At 39.9% G+C, this 20,187-nt stretch overlaps 1 protein-coding gene across 2 annotated transcripts in view; it reads left to right on the top strand.

Moving 5' to 3' along the window:
• Positions 1-19,882, top strand: part of PHTF2 (putative homeodomain transcription factor 2) — a 250,240-nt gene extending 230,358 nt beyond the window's left edge. For both annotated transcript variants that reach the window (XM_073619589.1, XM_073619588.1), the window contains 3 exons: positions 3,786-3,881; positions 7,182-7,307; positions 12,233-19,882. In XM_073619589.1, the coding sequence (XP_073475690.1) occupies positions 3,786-3,881; positions 7,182-7,307; positions 12,233-12,253 (243 nt within the window). In that variant the 3' untranslated portion in view covers positions 12,254-19,882. The remainder of the gene's footprint in view (positions 1-3,785; positions 3,882-7,181; positions 7,308-12,232) is intronic.
• Positions 19,883-20,187: the final 305 nt, after the last annotated feature.

Genomic DNA, 20,187 nt, shown 5'->3' with positions numbered 1-20,187 from the left:
GAAGCGCTGAAAAAGCTTTATGAATGCTTGATAAATGCCCATGAAAGTGTTACTTTTCTAGTGGGAAGTGCTTAAAGGGGTTGTAAACTAGGGGTGCGCATCTTCACTGGCCTTACGATTATCAGGTCCACGATGCATCACGATTACTGCGCACGGTTTTCATCCAAAAAATTTAAGTAGTGAGAAGAACTCAATTTTTTAAATTTTATCTGTTCTTAAAAAAAAGACAACACTCCCTGCATGTAGCAAAGTGTAAACACAGCAGACAACTTAAAGAGAAGCTCCAGACTGCACCCAAATGACTACAGAAGATGGTCAGAGACTGCAGACATGACACAGGAGAGGGTCAGAGACTGGATATGATACAGGAGAGGGTCAGAGACTGCAGACATGATACAGGAGAGGGTCAGAGACTGCAGACATGATACAGGAGAGGTTCAGAGACTTCAGACATGATACAGGAGAGGGTCAGAGACTTCAGACATGATACAGGAGAGGGTCAGAGACTTCAGACATGATACAGGAGAGGGTCAGAGACTGCAGACATGATACAGGAGAGGGTCAGAGACTGCAGACATGATACAGGAGAGGGTCAGAGACTGCAGACATGATACAGGAGAGGGTCAGAGACTGCAGACATGATACAGGAGAGGGTCAGAGACTGCAGACATGATACAGGAGAGGGTCAGAGACTGCAGACATGATACAGGAGAGGGTCAGAGACTGCAGACACGATACAGGAGAGGGTCAGAGACTGCAGACCTGCTGGACGTGGTAAGGGAGGTGCCAGACTGTCCTATCCAAGATGACTAATAACCCGCCCCCCTCACCACTAACCTGTCCCCATATAATACTATTACCATAGCGCTCCCCTGCCCAGTGTCACCACGGACCAATTCCCATCCTTCTCGACCAGCATCCACACAGTCCTCTGTTCTTCCCCCACCTCTACACAGTGAGCATGCAGATAGGGCAATAAAACAAAAAATTGTGTGCAGTGCTTTGTGGTGATAATAAATGCACAAAAAAAGTCTTATTAAGTAGTGAATAAATATAGCCCTGAAATATATAATCTGTTATCTGATTAAAAGAAATATTTTGTGTATTCAAAGTAATTCCAGTGTTGAGTGTTCTCTGCTGTGTTCAAATCATTCCTGATTTCTGGTGAATGATTTGAACACAGCAGAGAACACTCAGCACTGGAATTACTTTGAATACACAAAAGATTTCTTTTAGTCAGATCACAGATTATATATTTCAGGGCTATATTTATTCACTACTTAATAAGACTTTTTTTGTGCATTTATTATCACCACAAAGCACTGCACACAATTTTTTGTTTTATTGCCCTATCTGCATGCTCACTGTGTAGAGGTGGGGGAAGAGCAGAGGTGTCCTCCATGCGGCCCCCTTACCTGGCTTGATATGCCGCGGCTCCACTCTCCTCCTCGTCTCCGTCACACCTGCTTGACATGCCACGGCTCCACTCTCCTCCTCGGAGCTCCGTGCTCCACAAGCCGGCTGCCGCCACTCTTAGCAGCAGCAGCTCCAGCCACCAACGCTCCATGTCCCCGCGAACGTGCACACAGCGTCGCTCCTCGCAGGGCAGCAGGGGGATGATGTCAGTCAGGGGCAGCAAGCAGGAAAAGCCGGCGCTGCTTACTCCCGCAGCTCTTCAGCGGCTTTCGGCTCCGTTCTGTCGCGGAGGCGGGCCATAACACGGTGCGAGGATGACGTCATCCTCAATAATCGATGCCTTGAAGCTATAGCATCGATGCCGCATCGTGGACGGTCGAATGCCGATGCATCGATTCGGCGATTAATTTCAACAGCCCTATTGTAAACCCTCGTGTTTTTTTTTTCACCTTAATGCATCCTCACCTTAATGCTCTACCTCTCTGCCCGTTGTCTTGTCTTTTGATTGGATAGATTGATAGCAGTGCAGCTATTGTCTCCCGCTGCTGTCGTCAATCTAATCCAATGACGCGGGCACCGCGGGGCAAAGTCTAGCATTCTGTGTCTATGGACGCAAATGCTGGACTCGGGAACGCACCTGCACGGTAACCCTCAGGGAGGGCGCTTCTCCTAGGGGGTTTACCGATGCGGGGAGGAACTGATAGCGCCGCCGGGGGACCCCAGAACAGGAGGATCAGGGCCACTCTGTGCAAAACGAACTGCACAGTGGAGGCAAGTATGACATGTTTGTTATTTTAAACAAAAAAGAAAGGTTTACAACCCCATTAAAGGGGAAAGGATGTAGAGGAAATTATTTACTTTGAGGAGTGATTAGGTTGTGGTGTGATAGCAGACATTTTTGTGCATTCCCTGCAAGATGGATTTGTATACTTGATTTCTTTAACACTTGGCTTGGGTCCAGCTCAACTTTGCTGAAACAAAAAGTTTTGCCAATGACTGTAATGCTCAATGCCTCGGCTCCTGCTTGGCACTGGCAGTATTGCTAGCTGGCTGGCTTAATGCTTTGGCCTGTACATGGAAGCAAATAGTGTTACCACATGGCTGATCTGTATAAAGAGGAAGTGGATGAAGCTGCTCTGTCCTAGTTCTCCTCCAATATTTCCCAGTGCATTCTGGGATACAGGAACCTCCGCTACTACCTTTTAGTTTGGGTTGGAGTATTTAATCTCTTAAGCTGGCCGTACACTACGAATTTGGGCTGGTTCTTGATGGAACTGGCTGAAATTTGCCCGATGGGTGGCCCTATCAGCTCTAAATCCTTTTTTTTTTTTTCAGGCCACTGGCCTAAGACTTTGTTTATTCTTGAAAACATTTTCCCACTCTCCCAAGTGGCTTCTTTAGTCCAGCCATTCTATGTCTTCATATATATTTAGCAAAACACCTACATGACCTAATGGTGATTGAATTACCAATAAGGTTTTAAATGCATAAAATGTGTGATTAAACATTTTAAATATATTTTAGTGTTTTTTTGCTTTTACTTACCACTAGATATCCCATGATCTAGGTCATTGGTTTCCAATCTCAGTCCTCAAGTATCCCCAGCAGGTCATATCTTTAGGATTTGCTTCACCTTGCATTGATACTTTAAATCAATATCATTGGTTTGGTATTTATGACAACTATTTTATCCAAGCAAAATTTCCAAAACATGACCTGTTGAGGGTACTTAAGGAGGATCTTCAGTGCCCCCTACCTGACAATGATTTCAGCTCCCCATATTCTGTGGCACTGGGCTATCGGAGGATCATTCCACTGACCTCTCAAGGACCAGGCACACCTCTCTGCGCCCCTCCTCTTAAATACAGATCCATAGCCTCTGGAATGGGTACCTGTTTTTTACAGGTATTGTTCCCCACTTCCAGAGACGGCACTGCGATGCCGTCTCTTGGAAGTTTGGCCACCGTCCTCCATCCTCCCCCACCAGGCCAATTCGAAAGCACAGTGCGCTTTGCACATGCGCAGTAGGAATTCGGCTGCCACATTCCTTTACCAGGAATGGTGGCGGCTTCGCCCGACAGCCAGTCCGAAGTTTGGCTGCGGTGCCGACATAGCGGGCTCCCTGGACAGGTAAGTGTCTATATATTAAGTCAGCAGCTGCAGTGTTTGTAGCTGCTGACTTTTAATTTTTCGTGAGTGGGCTGGACCTCCTCTTTAAAGACTGAGGTTGGAAAGCACTGATCTAGGTGACTGAAAAATTATAGACATGTTTGTCCCATCCTAACTTTTGGCAAGCCTTTTTTTACCCTAAAGTAATTATACACACTGCATATCAGTAAGGAACTGTTATATTTTTCATTATCAAACAGATCAATTTGTACTTGAAAATGGAGAAGAAGCCAAACAAGAAGGAAGAGCTGACGCTTGTCAACAATGTGTTAAAATTGGCTACTAAGTTGTTGAAGGTAAGTAATCCCCTTCCAATTATTTACCTTACACATTTTCATATTTTAACCACTTGACCTCCTGAAGGTTTTACCCCCCTTCATGACCGACCATTTTTATGCAATATGGCACTGCGTTACTTGACAATTGCGCAGTTGTGCGACTCTGTACCCAAATAACATTTATGTCCTTTTTTCCCCACAAATTAGAGATTTCTTTTGGTGGTATTTGATCACCTCTGTGTTTTTTTTTTTTTTTGTTTTTTTTTGTTATTTGCGCTATAAACAAACGACCAACAATTTTGAAAAATATATATATATTTTTTTACTGCTATAAAACCTATCTAATTAAAAAAATTGTCAAATCTTCATCAATTTAGGCCAAAATGTATTCTGCTACATTGTTTTGGTAAAAAAAATCCCAATAAGCGCATATTGATTGGTTTGCGCTAACGTTTTAGCGGACAAATTGGACAACTAACTGACACTTTTGATGCTTTTTTGGTAACCAGTGACACCAATGTAGTGATCAGTGCTAAAAATATGCACTGTCACTGTACTAATGACACTGGCAGGGAAGGGGTTAACATCTAGGGGGATCAAGGGGTTAACTGTGTGGCCAACGTGTTTTTCCACTTCCAACTTTGGCCACTAGGGTTCACTACAGTTTCTATTCTGTAGTAGCTTATCAATAGAACCATCATTTTGTTTACTGTTCCCTCTTTACTGTATATGCTGTATAGTAATTTGATTCTGTATTTTGGTACTAAATGTTATAATCAATTAAGAAAAATCTGTCTAGATCTCCCAGTGTTGATTTGGTCTGTTGCATATTATTTCCATCATGCATTTTTTATCAACGTATCCCGTTTGTTTACCAATTCCACTCATGGTTCAGCATCTGATATTCCTCTCCGGCACTCATGCTCGAGTCTGGGGCATCCTTTGCTCCATGTGGGTCCCATGTTTTGCTCCCCCACTATGTGTGGGGGGTATAGCCTGGGACACCTCTTTGGCTATGAACTCCCTGTTTCTGGGGTTTCCTCCATTCTGCGCTCCAATCTGGAGCGCAGACGGCAGCCCTTTGTGCGTTAGCAGCGTGATGACGCAGGACGTGACTCCGCCCCCTCTGGACAGGCTTATGCCACACGTCATCATGCCGGGGACCATAGGCAGAGTTTAGTGGCAATTTTTGCTGTGCTCCTCCACCCATTCACTATGGCCAGCTGACAACCATCACAATCAGCATTGTGATTGGCCTGATGCTGAAGGAGCTCATGGTGGTAAAATAGCACAGCTTGATATATCCCAATATCTCTCAGGTATGTTCACGCTTCCTTCTATTATCAATCACAGACCTTATTCTATGCAGCCTTATTGATGCTGTGAGGTCTTATTGCCTAGTGCTTTATTTTAATGCACTTAATACCTTTGTTAGTGATCTTGCCATACTTTATATCTTCAACACAGTTATACTGGCCCAGTTCAAGCAGGAGCTTTTGCTCCCCAGGCTTGAGTCCTCGCAGTGAAGCATTGATTGCCGTTAACACCTTTTACAGATGCATGATGTAGTGATACACAACCAATGTGTTCTGACAGGTCTGCAGTGCTTGGGATTTGGTATTCTACCTTAGTGGTACATGCACATTGTTTAAATGAGGGTTTCATCATGTGTGCACGTATAAGTTCAGTATTCTCTACAGAGAGCGGATTGTCTTTCTCTTGAGCTCTGAGAGTGGCAAGCACTTGGGCAGCGGTTGCCCTGCTGGGAAAGTCCAATTGTAATTGATTGCTTGGATTTTAAGAATGCTCATCCAGGGGATGCCCACAGAGTGTTGGTTACGGTCAGATTGGGTTAATGTTACTTTTTGTCTTTGAGCAACTTTAAACAAGGTCTATGTCATAACATTTAATTATGCATGGCATTTTTTTCTGGATTCATTAACTGATGTACTCATATTTATGTAATTATATTTGTATAAAATGCGGAGAAGGTGTGTAAAATGAGGCCTATAACACTCGCTCAGCGCCATATCAATCCTACGGTTCTATATGCAGTATAAAATAAATAAATAAACACTTAAGAATAATAAATCCCACAATTCTATGTGCAGCAATCAATAAATAAATATTCAAAAGTATCAAGCAGCTGTTTAAAAAGGAAGAAATGGCATTAATGAGTAGTAAAAAAAAGTCCAGCAATTAAACACTGAATCATAAATACTAAAAACAGCGCTAAAATAAAAGCCACAAAAATTGTTACAGTAAGTGGCCAGAACAAAAATAAGAATAAGAGTCTCTATGTAGAAGGTAATGATGAAGACAGTTCAAGGTTTTTATAGGTGTAAAATCACTGATGTCCAAGTGTGCACCTTTCACCAGAAAGAAAGCATGTTCCACCACATGATGCACACTCCCCCAGGGGGTCAAACTCACCAGAAACCACTATTAAAAGAGCATTGAATCGGTATTCAGCATCCACTTCAATAGTCAGTCCTCATCAGCAGGATTCACTGGTAGAGGGGCTCCATATATATCATAAAACACAAGAGCAACACTGACCTAGCGTAATCCTGTTTATTCATGTAAAAATCCCCTATACAGCAGTGTTCCCCTTAATCCTAACTATGTACATTGTAACATATTGAAAAAAGCAAATGATCAAGCCCAGAGGGTGCTGCCACCATGTCTAGCAGTCCAGGATAGGATGTGTGTTTCCCTGCAGACACCACACTATCTTCCTGGTGGATGGTAGCAGACAGTGGAGCGCAAGCGTCACTTCCGGATCGTCGTGTAGGCCACGCCCTGACCGGTTTCATCATCAAGGACTTCTACAGAGGGCGTCGCTTTGTGTTGCTTTTGTGTTTTATGATATATATGGAGCCCCTTTACCAGTGAATCCTGCTGATGATGAGGACTGACTATTGAAGTGGATGCTGAATTCCCATTCAATGCTCTTTTAATAGTGGTTTCTGGTGAGTTTGACCCCCTGGGGGAGTGTGCATCAAGTGGTGGAACATGCTTTCTTTCTGGTGAAAGGTGCACGCTTGGACATCAGTGATTTTACACCTATAAAAACCTTGAACTGTCTTCATCATTACCTTCTACATAGACTCTTATTCTTATTTTTGTTCTGGCCACTTACTGTGACAATTTTTGTGGCTTTTATTTTTGTGGCTTTTATTTTAGCTCTGTTTTTAGTATTTATGATTCAGTGTTTGATTGCTGGACTTTTTTACTACTCATTTATGCAATTAAATTTGTATGCTTTTAAATTACTAATGTAATATTCTATTATGTGTTTTTTTTTTTTTTCTTAAGGAGCTGGATAATCCCTTTAGGTTATATGGTCTGACGATGAATCCTCTGCTTTACAACATCACCCAGGTGGTCATCTTGTCTGCAGTGTCTGGTGTCATTAGTGATCTGCTGGGATTTAATCTCAAGGTGGGAGCGTACAGTGTGACTGACAATTGTTCGACATGTACATTTAGTAGTTTTGGGTCAATTTCGCTTTCTTTTTTGTGGTTTTTTTGAGCTTCGGCTACTCTTATCTGTAAAAGGGTTGGTTTTTTTTTTTTTTTTTTTTTTTTTTTTTTTAGCAAAACCCTTGAAATAGTCCTAAAACGTAAATGCAGTAGGCACTTGGTTGGCTCCATAGTCTAGTAAAAAATACAACAGATTGTGTAGCAAATTTTTAGATTCTAAAAAGAAAAATTAAAATAAGCATTGGTAACCCCTAACACACGCCCAGGTGGGCATGCAGTGCCATTTGCTCTGAAACCCACCCCCATTGGCTGTAATTGACAGTTCACATGCCTTTCTGTTATAAAGTTTGGCTCACCCTCTTCCCTGAAGATGCTAAAAGGCAGCTGCTCAGGATATCAGCTTGCCTGATTGGACGAGGTGGAGATCATGACGTTGCTGTCTCCCTTTCTACCTCATGCAATCAGAGAATGCCTTGTATCCATTGAAAAAAATGCAAGACCTTCTGTGAATGGCACCTGTCCCCAGCAAGTGACCTCATGGGTTCACTATGCAGAAGGGCATCAGCCCCACACATAACCCAGAGAACTACCAAAATCACAGTTGTAGAGGTGACTAAGATGAGGCTTTCACGGCCTTCCCACAGGTATGAAAGATCTATATGTGTATTGGTCTAAGCTGGACCAATGTAATTGTACAATAAAAACCATACTTGAAGTTCAGCTTTCCAAAAGACTGTCTTTTACAAAACTGCAAAAAAATTGAACTGAACCGATGAAAGGTTGCAGTTTGCAATACTAAAATGCATTCAAAAGTGTTTTTAGCTATTACAAGCAAATCTGCAGAAAGCTTTGGCCACTCAGACTGTTTTTATTACTTTAAGACTATAAGCCCATTTTAGGATTACATAGGCAAACGTGTGAAAAGGAACTTAGGGCTCCATCTGCTGGCTAAAAACAATGAATATAAAATATTAAACCCTATTTTTTTATTTACCTGAATTAATAAAAAAAAAAAAAGATACAAATTTATTATTTTAGACCCTTACGTGAATGTGAACAAAAAGCTATGTATTCCCTTTAATTTTTAATGGTAACTTTTTATTCACAGGAAAACAAACAGTTGTTTTTTCTTTTCCAAAGCTTTTCTTTACCATAAAAATGTAGAATTTTACCGTGTTGATCCATGGTTATCCTGGAGGATTATTTACTGTACGCATGCTGTATGTTTTAATATGCAATTCAGGGGAGAAAAATTCTGAACAACAAGCCACAAGGCTTGAGGCTTTTTTCCTGTGTACAGAGACTTTAGAATAGCACAGTCTGAAGTTTTTTGGATGTTAAAATTTGCAAACTAATTTTTGTTTACTTCTTGTCAGTGTTTAAACTACTGCATAGCTTGCCTGTTTTAATGGCACCAAGATGTATCACAGAGAATCTGTAGCATCACACAGGTTCCACAATTTGTGTGCCAGGTACCACAGTACATCTGTCATAGTCTGTGTGGCTTCGGATTCCATGACCCTTGAACACTAAGCATTTGGGGGCTTGGAAAAAGTCCAGGGGGTGAGCATGGGAGGTGGTGACAATAATGACGATAACGGGTATACCTATAGGGTGAGGTCAATGCCCCTATATATGAACCAAAGTTCTATCTCTGTGGTAAAATCTACCAAGTTTAATTGGTGAAACTTCTCTTGATGTACATATATAGACTATATGAGGGTTATTACCTACCCTTACATTCAATATAAAAGGTCCAGGCTATTTAGAGGCTAAACTATATATAGTATGTGTGTATGTGTATGTGTATATATATATATATATATATATATATATATATATATATATATATATATGTCTACTCACCAACACCAACCGGTATATAGAGATGGAGGGTACATCCGTCTCTCCTCCCATCTATTGACCACATATAAAAATGAGATGAACAGATAAAGAGAAAGTATACTAGTAAGTATACACCCGTTATGGTCATTTACATACCTTTTATGATTTACAATAAGGCCTCATGCACACTGGACGTTATAGTAACGTTATAAAACACCAGTAGCTTTGCAGTGAGTTTTTGAACTTTTTTCATGTTTTTGCAATAGCGTTTTTCTGCGTTAGCATTTTAGTGTTTTTTTTTTTTTTTTTCCAATGGATCAAAAATGTTAAACGCTGGTGAGTGACGTTTTTGAGAGTTTATCGATGTTTATCAGCCTTAGAGCATTTTTACAGCTGAAAAATGTCTCTCTGAACCCACTAGTTTTGGGGTTTTTTTACTGCTCAAAAACGCCACTGCCCAAAACTGCTGATAACGGCCTATGTGTGCATGGACACATAGGATAACATGATGGAGAGTTTAATGACTGTAGAAAAAAAAGTCTACAGCCAAAACAGCTGCTGTAAAAACGTCAAATGTCCAGTGTGCATGAGTTAATTAAGTTAACCACTTTTTTTATTGCGTGAAAGATAATGTTACACCGAGTAAATTGATACCCAACATGTCACGCTTCAAAATTGCGCCCGCTCGTGGAATGGCGACAAACTTTGAACCTTAAAAATCTCCATAGGCGACGTTTAAAATTTTCTACAGGTTACTGGTTTTGAGTTAGAGGAGGTCTTTTGCTAGAATTTTTGCTCTCGCTCGAACGATCATGGATACCTCACAAGTATTTTCTACACTGTTTTCATATGCGGGCGAGACTTACGTATGCGTTCGCTTCTGCGTGTGAGCTCGGCAGGACAGGGCGCTTTAAAGTTTTTCTTATTTATTTTACTTTTTATTTTTACACTATCCTTTAACCACTTCCCTTCCCAGCCATGGACATATGACGTCCACAGATGGGATCTCCCATCCTGGGTGGACCTCATATGACCACCTGGGATTCACGGCCGTCTGGGGGGGCGCGTGCGCTGCGTATGCTCGGGGCCCGGTGCGTGTGCCTGGCGGCCACGATGTCCGCCGGGCACCCGCGATTGCCCGTTAACCGGGCCGGACCATGCATCTGTGTGTGTGAACACACAGATCCACGTCCTGTCAGTTGTGAGGAGAGCGATCTGTGTTCCCAGTACAGCGGAACACTGATCGGTCTCCTCCCCTTGTACGTCCTCGCCCCCTACAGTTAGAAACACTCCCTTAGGAAACATATTTAACCCCTTGTGTCCCCCTAGTGGTTAACCCCTTCACTGCCTGTCACATTTACACAGTAATCAATGCAATTTTATAGCATTGATCGCTGTATAAATGTGAATGGTCCCAAAAATGTGTCAAAAGTGTCCGATGTGTCGGCCATGATGTCACAGTCACGAAAAATCGCGATCGCCGCTGAAAAAAAAAAAAAACATTTTTTTTAAAAAATGCCATAAATCTATCCCGTATTTTGTAGACGCTATAACTTTTGCGCAAACCAATATACGCTTATTGCGATTTTTTTTTTTACCAAAAATATGTAGAAGAATACGTGTCGGCCGAAACTGAGGAAAAAATGTGTTTTTTTTTTTTTTTTTTAAATTGGGATATTTATTATAGCAAAAAGTAAAAAATATTGAGTTTTTTTCAAAATTGTCGCTCTTCTTTTGTTTATAGCACAAAAAATAAAAACCGCAGAGGTGATCAAATACCATCAAAAGAAAGCTCTATTTGTGGGGAAAAAAGGATATCAATTTTTTTTGGGTACAACATCGCACGACCGCGCAATTGTCGTTTAAAGTGCGACAGCGCTGAAAACTAAAAATTGGCCTGGGAAGGAAGGGGGTGAAAATGCCCTGTATTGAACCGGTTAAAAAAAAAATTAAAAATTTTGCATGAATTTTATTCCTATTACAAGGAATGTAAACATACCTTGTGATAGAAAAAAAGCATGGCAGGATCTTTTTTTTTAAAGTGAGATCTGGGGTCAAAAAGACCTCAGATCTCACATTTACACTTAAATGCAATAAAAAAATAATTCCCCTTTAAGACCATTGGGCGGAGGTGACGTTTGATATCGCTTCTGCCATCTAATGTTATGGAGCCAAGTGGGGGCCATCGTTCCCTCACTCGGCTCCAGGCCTGTCAGGGGAGAGGACACGATCGTCGATGACCCCTACAGCCCCCATTAAAAGTGATTATGCGGCGAGTCCGCCGCAGAGACCACTTTTATCTTAAAGAGAACGGCCCGCTGTTTCTGAAAATGCCAGGGTTATGGCAGCTAGCTGCTGCCATAACAACTGTATTTAGCGTCAAAGTACTACTTAACAGCTATGGCGATTTTTGGGCTTCTGGCTTTTTGGTGCGTAGGGAAGTGCACCCTCGTCTAGTTCTAGTTAATTTTTGCCACAGTTAAGTGTTATCAATATCACCGGCTTTTGTATATTTGTAATTCAGATTTTGAATATATACTGGGGCCCCTTGACCGCATAGGCTGTTTTCTGAAAAGGGTGAACTTGAATTTTTAAAACAGACTGATTTTTTACTAATTTTAAAGCTAAGCATGTAGAATAAAAAATGTGTGTGCCTAGGCCAGACATGGCGTTGTTAGAATACCTCACTATATGCTTTATGTATGAAAATTGTGCTGGCCCATAGCAGCCAGTCAGTATACTTATTTCCTTTTTTTGCCCCTGGACTGTAGAAATTACAATTGGAATTTGATTTGTAGCTATAGGCAATACATTTTTCCTAGAGCACACATTTAATACATCTTTGTCCGTGTGAGGTAACACAGCATATTGGCTATCACCATGTCATAACCTTTCAGTATGTCAAAAAATGACATGGTGTCAGAGCAAAGCATGTTGCCATTAAGGCAGAGCAGATCCACTTACGGACTTGCCTTTTAAAATGTTTTGTGACCTATTTCAAATTTGTTTTGTTTGCTTACTTTTTTCTTTCCATTCCAGCTATGGAAGATCAAATCATGACACTAAACAGAGGCTCTTCCTACTAGTTATCTGGAGCAAGATTATGGACTTTCTGCGAGAAAATAAACTGATGCACAGCAGTTACTGTGGTTGTGTTCAGAAGCTAAAGCCTGTGGCAAGACATGAATTTCAAAACTGAAGTGTTTACGTCTGACTGATTTCAGTCTGTGCAATTTTTTTTTATTTATTTACCTTGTCAGTGTTTTGTTTTATGTTTTGTTTTATTCTATGATTTTAGCTTTCACCCATGTAAGGTGTATGAGTGAGCACCCTTCTATAGATCAGAAGACCTCATGCAGTGATTCACTGAACACCCTCCATCTACCAGGCACAGATTTACCTGATGTACCATACTTTGTTTTTATTGGGGTTTTTTTTTTTTGTTGATGTTTTTTTTTGTGTAAAGGCATTTGTTTGTCAGGTGTTCGATCTTGTTAAAGGATGAAAATGTACCCAAGCCTACACTACTGAGGAATGAAGCCTCCAGACTCCAGTATTCTTTAGAATATTTCATAATCTGGTCAAAAAGCAGCGCGTGAAATATTACATTAGGACATTAGTTAGTGATCATGGAACCAGCCTTGTTGGATCGTCCTAATTAGAAGTAGAAAGAAACAAAATTATATCTACAATATCATTTATAGGGGTGCACGTCATTTAAAGGGTACACTCACAAATTAAAGAAAAACAATACAATCAGAATTACTATTTTGGTAATAATGGGTTACTGGCTGGTATCAATCACAGTAATCTGGCCACAGAGCCAAATATGTATTAGCGGTTTAGGGAGTTATCTGTGTGTTTAAAAATGATGCTCTAGTCTTATTACACGTAACAGGCAGAGCTCCATGCGTCTGTGACCTCCCAAGAAATATATAGAAATTTGATTTTTCGTACATATATATTTAAACATATTAAGCACATGAATGTAACTCATATCACAATAATTATCTTTGGATCTGTAGGCTGTTGTGGAATATAGAGATTTTGCCATGTGTGTAAACTTATGTTGTAACGTGTGGTTATAAATGATCAATGATGATCACACATCATTTAGGAACGCAGCTACAGAGTTATGGTATGCTACATAAGTCGTAATAACTGTCAGTAACATTACTATAAAGTAAGCATTTTTTTTTACCAAAGGAGAGGCACTGTGTGTGGTGCTAATACCAACGGATGGTACACAGCTTTTATTGCACTAATATAATAGTTAGGAGATTGTGTTCCCATGCTTCCTGTAGTGAATCACACAAATATCATCTTGTATGTGGAGAAATGACAGAGCTTTCATAAAATGATTTAGTTGTAACTGGGAATTTATGAAGCATACTGTATATCGAAAATGTTTATTTGGTTCTCCCGTGGGATTTTTGATTATAAATCACAAGACTTCATTTATAGAAGCTATATTAAGACTAGGTAGTAGGGTATCGTTCCTTGTGCGAGAATATATCCTCCTCTCAAAGCCATTAACTCCTTAATATTTCAGCACCTTAAAATCATATGCATTTTTATGCTTTACTGGGTCTTGTATTACAGCTAGAATAATTACAACACAAGTAGTGGTCATCCTAGAATATATGCACTGACAAGTCTAATAATGGTCTAATTGATGCTGGTAAGATTACTACTGGGAATCGGCTAGATTAATATTTGCACTAATATTGGTCACTGTTACATACCAGCAATATTTTAGCATCCTTTAGCTGTAAATAAAGGTGGTCGGGTAAGCCTAAGGCTTTTAAGGCAGCATCAGATTTATAGTACTAATGTATATAATGAAAAGAAAAGGAAGAATGAACGGTTGACTCTAGTTTTCATTGGTCAGTTTTGTGTTAGAAAATCAACACGACAATCGAATTGGCAGTTTTTGGTAGGTTTTTCCTAGTCCTATAGACACATGCACCAGTTGAAGTGTAACTAAAGGCAACGCTTACTTTTTTTATTTTTCTGTTTTGGATAGAGTAGAGAAAGATTAGAACACCTATCAGTTTTTATTACTGTCTGTTCTCCCATTAGGTAGATCCACCCTCTCTGTTTGTCCTGTTTACCATTATCACTGAAAGTGATAGTAAAATAAAATCCCAAATTTGGGTTGACACCAGAAAAGAAATAAAGGGGAAATCTTCCAATTAGGACATTATTTCTGGTGATACCCTGGGATTTCCTCACTTTGGGGTGATTTCTTCTCACTTCCTGTTTTGGTTATGGGACAGGAAGTGAAGGGAAATCTCCCGTATTAGACACAGATGGCAAGAACAACTGACAGAGTTTACATCCCTTTTTTTTTTTATTCTATTCAAAATGAAAAAAAATAAGTTTTGCCTTTTAGTTACACTTTAAATATTTTTATATATCGGGGTCTGCTGGTAGGACTTATAGGTGTGCATGGCACCAGTTGCTGGCCATCACTCTGATGGGCCATCATTCAGTTGTGGCCCACCACTCAGTTGTGGCACAAACTGATTTTAAAGTGACATCATCAGGCTTAAAAAAACTAAAACTAAATGCTCCCTGCAACAGAAGAGGTATTATACTCGCCACTCCAGCAGCCTGTATCTTCTAAGATTGCTCAATTCCAGCAGTGCAGCTTCCCACCCAATTCTTCAGCCTTCAACACTTCCGTGAGTGTTAGATGACTGGGTCCCCTGCGGTGCACTGTGGTTCTCAGATCCCCTATATCACCAGAGGACACAACAGTCTGAGGATGGAGAGACAGGTTTCCAACACTCCTAGTAGTGTCAAATGCTGTCCTTTTGGTGGAGGATGCAGTGCGGGAACAGTCAAGATGGGAGATGTGGACCACCAGAGAAATTAGTAGAATGCCTCTTCTCTTGCAGGGAACTATAAGCTGGATCTTTTTCTTGAGCTTGAACGGGTCACTTCAAAGGAAAACTGAGCTGCCATGGACCGATAGGGGGGAATTTATCAAAACTGTAGAAGCCGAAATTCTGAACAGTTGTGCATTGCAATCAATCAGCTTCTATCTTCAGCTTGTTCAGTTAAGCTTTGAAAATGCATGAGAGAAGATAATTGGTTGCCACACACAACTGCTCCAGTTTTGCTAAAATCCTCCCATAGTCTGCACTTGTACAGTATGTGACGTATATCCACATATAGGTGCTACTGAGTTTAAACAATCAATACATATTATGTGCAGTTATTCCCTTTTAAAACAAGTTGATGACTATAAGGTTTTATTTGTATTGCTAAAGAAATATTCCCTAACAGAGAGAGCAATAACTGTACATGGTTTTGATTTGTAGGCGTTAATTAAACAAGTGCTAGAGGAGTAGTTATGAAACACTTTGCTTGTTTGCAATATTGTAGCAATGCTGATGAGCAACTCTTATTGTTACAGTTATCTGTGTATGACTATTTTGCTCATTTTTGTTATGTTAAAAGCTTTGCTTGTTGGTAAAATAGTTATGTCCAAAGTCATTTCACAATTATTTCTCCTACCTTACATATCGTGTCTTGTCTTGCTACAACAATCCAATCCCAAAAGTAACGCAACTAAGAATTTTAGCAAATGGATATCTGTAGACCTAGTTTTTTTTTTTTAAAGATATTAAGCTTTTTTTTTTGTGAAATGCTGTGTCTGTGTTGCTTTAAATTTGCACCATTTAAGGGGTAATTAACTGTATTTTATTTCAGATGTTCTTAAGAAAAAGTGGGTGCCAAAATAACGGTATTTTTCTAAAAAAATGACCTGTACAGTGTTGTCTTATGTGACTCAATTTGTAAAAGTGAATATTAGTAAAGCTGTTACATTTGCGTTCTGCAGTATTGTCTTTTAAATGTTGACTCTGTGAACTTGAGTTCCTTTATTTCTATTTTAGCTTTGTGCCAGCCTTCAATATGCAATACAAAATGTACCCTTTAAAAAAACGATGTAGTATGGAGCAAAGAGAGTGTACAGTTGTACAAGTATTACCAATAATCTGATAGTTCTCTCTTCAAATTGTAGTTCAATATTCATACAGTCTTACAAAGCTTAATGTAACATTTCCTTAAGTTATGTTTTTATGTAGATTCTGTGAGAATGGGTTGTCTGCAAATGTGTGAAATCTGGTAAAGAAAGAACATTTTAAATTTGTTAGTCCTTACCTCCTCAATCATACTTTCTTTTATGTAGACCACTTGTGCTTATTACTGATGTTTCAAAATGTTCATTTCTACATCAACCTATTTAGAGCAAATGCATCACAGCAGTTTCTTTTGTGCTTGGTTGTGATTCAGTTGCTACTTACATACAGTATGTATAGATGAGCATAAAAAATGTTTTAGATCTAAGCAGTACTTTTGAAAAGAACTTGTAATGAATTCCAGTCAAAGCTTTTGTCTGTTTAATTCATCTTGCGAGCTGTGACCTTTTTTAAGGGCGGTTTCCCCCTCACTTACTCTGTCACTATTGAACAAGAGGTAGGGAAGCTCCCTCAGTGCAGCTTTTTTTTGCAAATCCCACCAGCGTATAATTTTGCTGTTAATTTCTGATAGCGGACAAAAAAAATGTGTTTTTAAAGTTAAATCCAAAGCAGATCTAAAAACACAAGTGATATTAAAGGCGTTTTTTAAATAACATAAAACATGTCATTCTTACCTGCTCTGTGCAGTGGTTTTGCACAGAACAGCCCCAATCCCCCTCTTCTCAGGTCCCCTGCTGGCACTCCTGGCCCCTCCCTCCTGCCGAGTACGCCCAGAGCAAACAGCTTGCTATGGGGGCACCCAAACAACTGCTCTGCTTGTCCATTCACACACAGAGCCATGGCACGGCCCGCCCCTTCTCTCTCCTCTGGTTCACTGGCTGTGCTTGACCGCAGCGGGAGCCGTTGGCTCAGGCAATGAGGTGAGGGAGACCCTGGAGAGCCGAGGCTCTCGTGCAGATAAAAAAAAAAACTTTGAGCCTTTAGAACCACTATATTGTAGTTACATGTTCATAAAATAAAAATTAAATGCATTTTTAGATCAAACTGGTTTAAGTATCTGAATATATAAGTTCTGAATATATAAGTATCTTACATAAACCTTCTATAATCTCCTGTACACTAGAATTTTGATTGGGGGAGTTAAGCTGGCCATAGATGGCTCAATCCTCGGCTGGTTCAGCAGGAACCGACCAAGATTCGATCCATCTATGGGCAGGCTGATTGTATCCAAGTAGATCCATTGATTGACTTGGGTATTATTATTATTATACAGGAGTTATACAGCCAGCATGTCAGATTTCTAGCATGCGAGTATTGCCAGCGGCTCTAGCTGCTAGCAATAACCATGTTCTCCTGGCTGGGACGGCTCCCCATGCCTCCCACTGCCGGGAGAACACAATGGCTCCATGGGGAGGATTCCCTTAACACTGACACCTGTGGTTGCAGAAAAGAAAATCTCATAATCTATGGCTTGCTTTAGAGTCAGTCAATTGGGATGTGCAGCATGCACATGTGCTGGCAAGGAATATGCTGACAGAAAGAGAGAAGAGGAATTACATTATAGTAATCTTCCACAGACCAGAGTAATAATTCTGGCCTGCAGACATCTTTAGGGAGATTACCACATCACCTCATTCTGCTTCTCCTTTTACCCAGACTCTCCGGTAAATGACCAAGCTTTACTACTTAACTACAGTAGAGAATGTTGAGGTCACTAGTCTGGCTGTGTTATGTAGCAGAGCTGCTCAAATCTCAGGACCGGCTGGACAAAATTATAAAGCCTTTGTCAGGAAAAAACGCTCCCATATGTGTTTCATCCTTCTATTTAACAGTTCGCAATGAATTCAACACCATATCTCATGGTTTCGATATCCAAATATGTTATAAACTAATCTGTAGAAAGTTTGCAGTTGTAAACTGAAATTTGCTACTATGAAAAATCTAATTTAGTAATGATCTATACTTGTATATGAAATTATTGCTGAATTCTGAAAAATTATGCTTTAAGAATGGGTGTGAGCTATTTGGTTTCTAGGAACAAAAAGTTAGCACATTTGACAATGTATACTATAGAAGTTGGCAAATCCCCTTTAGACACCAACAATGGGAAATCTTATGCTGAGAACAAACTCTTCAAGGCAGCAATAACGTTTTGCAAATGTTTGATCCCTGTGGATATGTACTTGTTAAGAGAAGTCTGTAGCAATAAGGTTTGCTTTGACTTAACACGGTTTTGCTTAGTAAGGAGAAGTGCAGATAAAAACAGATCTCTCTTTGATGTAACTTTTGCTGAAACTTAAATACAGTTACTGCATTTTGCACACCTTCTTCAATCTTTATTGAATAAGCATTACGAGTAATGGATTTCTTTTTTAGGTTTACCTATCCAAAAGCAATACCAGCTGTACTCAAGTCATTTTCAGGTTGTGTGAAAGCCTGGACACCTGCCTGCCAAAGCAGAATGCCAGGAATTTTTTTTTTAATTTTGCAGTGCAAAAACAATATAAGCCCAGTGAGGTGTATGTCACTGTAAGGGATGCTGTACTATCTTAATATTTACTTTAATTTATACCAGATAGATAGTATAGCTCTTGCTATATCTCTGGTCCACTGTAGCTCGCATACACAGAAGCCACAGTGTTTTCTGCTGCTCCTCTCCACTTGCTTATTCACAGAATGCTTTTTTATTTTGTGAATGGTTCCGAGAATAATAGTGTTCTGCAAATGGGCAAGGGGAGAGGTGGGACAGACCAATGACAGTGTGGCTTCAGTGTGCAGTTCTCCTGTCACTGTGTATGAAGTATAGCAAAAGCTATACTTGATGGTATGACTGTAAGTATAAATATTAAAGATTAGTACAGGGTTCCCTTAAGTGCCATATACCTTTTATGAGACATAGATTTATAAAAAAAAAAATATCCTGGAGTTCTGCTTTAATTAAAATTTTTCCCTAAGGGTGTATTTACACCATAGCACAGGGCACGTGTTGTCATGTGTTGAGGTGTGATGCATTGAGCAGCCTATTCAAACGTAACAGGCTGTTCGCGCACAAAAATGGGTCCTGCTGCATTTCTTTGCACAGCAAATGTGTGTTGTGGTGCGCTGTAATGCAGCTGCATTGTGGGAATTCATTAGGGTACCATTTACAATTATGTTGCTGCAGTGGGGCTGGTGTGAACAGACCCTAAGAGGAATATGGGGGCTGCTGTTCCTAACCTCCTTCTGAAGTGCGAGTTGCCTTGCTGTTTTGCTGCTCCTAGGAATTATTACTTTCCTAAACTGCATAATTGTTCAGAAAATAAAATAATCCAAGTGAATAATGCTATGTACCATTGATCATGAATCACACGTGTATCTCTGCACATAGAATATAAATGTAGCGTTCAATTTGCACCAGGTTTGTCTGTTTAGACCCACATGGTATATTTTCTTTCTGTTGTATCTTGTTATTGACCAAAGTACATTGTGAGATCTGGAATGAGTGGTTTGTCAACATGCTGAAGTCTTTACTTCTATCTGTAGTAATAGTTTTCTTGACAACATTTTATAAAACGATTTTATGAAAAAAAAAAAGGTACAAACCTTCACAGATCTGCATTTTGCACAAAGTGTATATTTTGAAAAAGAAAAACTCATTCGTGAATAAATTACCAGTTGAAACATTTGATGTTGGACCTTAATAAAAATTAAAAATCTACCCACATTGTGTCATTGTTTCTTTGCATATTAATGTTATATTATAAAGGCTGTATTACTCTTGACATTACTGAATCAGTCACTTTTTTCTATCTTAGTTTTGTATGCCATAGCTGTGCAACTGTTTGTGTTTAGTTATTACACAGTGCAGTCCAGTTGTTTATCTCTGACCAATGAATCTGTCAGTGTCCATTAATGGGTCTGGGAACCAGTAGAAAGTGCTGCTAGTGCCACTTATGCGTGTTTTTTATTTTTCCAGACACATTACAATGTTTCCTTACCTTGATCCTTCTTAGAAGTCTGGCA

The sequence above is a fragment of the Aquarana catesbeiana genome, linkage group LG03, assembly GCF_042186555.1.
Source record: "Aquarana catesbeiana isolate 2022-GZ linkage group LG03, ASM4218655v1, whole genome shotgun sequence".
NCBI lineage: Eukaryota > Metazoa > Chordata > Amphibia > Anura > Ranidae > Aquarana > Aquarana catesbeiana.
Note: the sequence above shows the minus strand (reverse complement) of the source record. Positions and strands in the feature narration are given on the sequence as shown.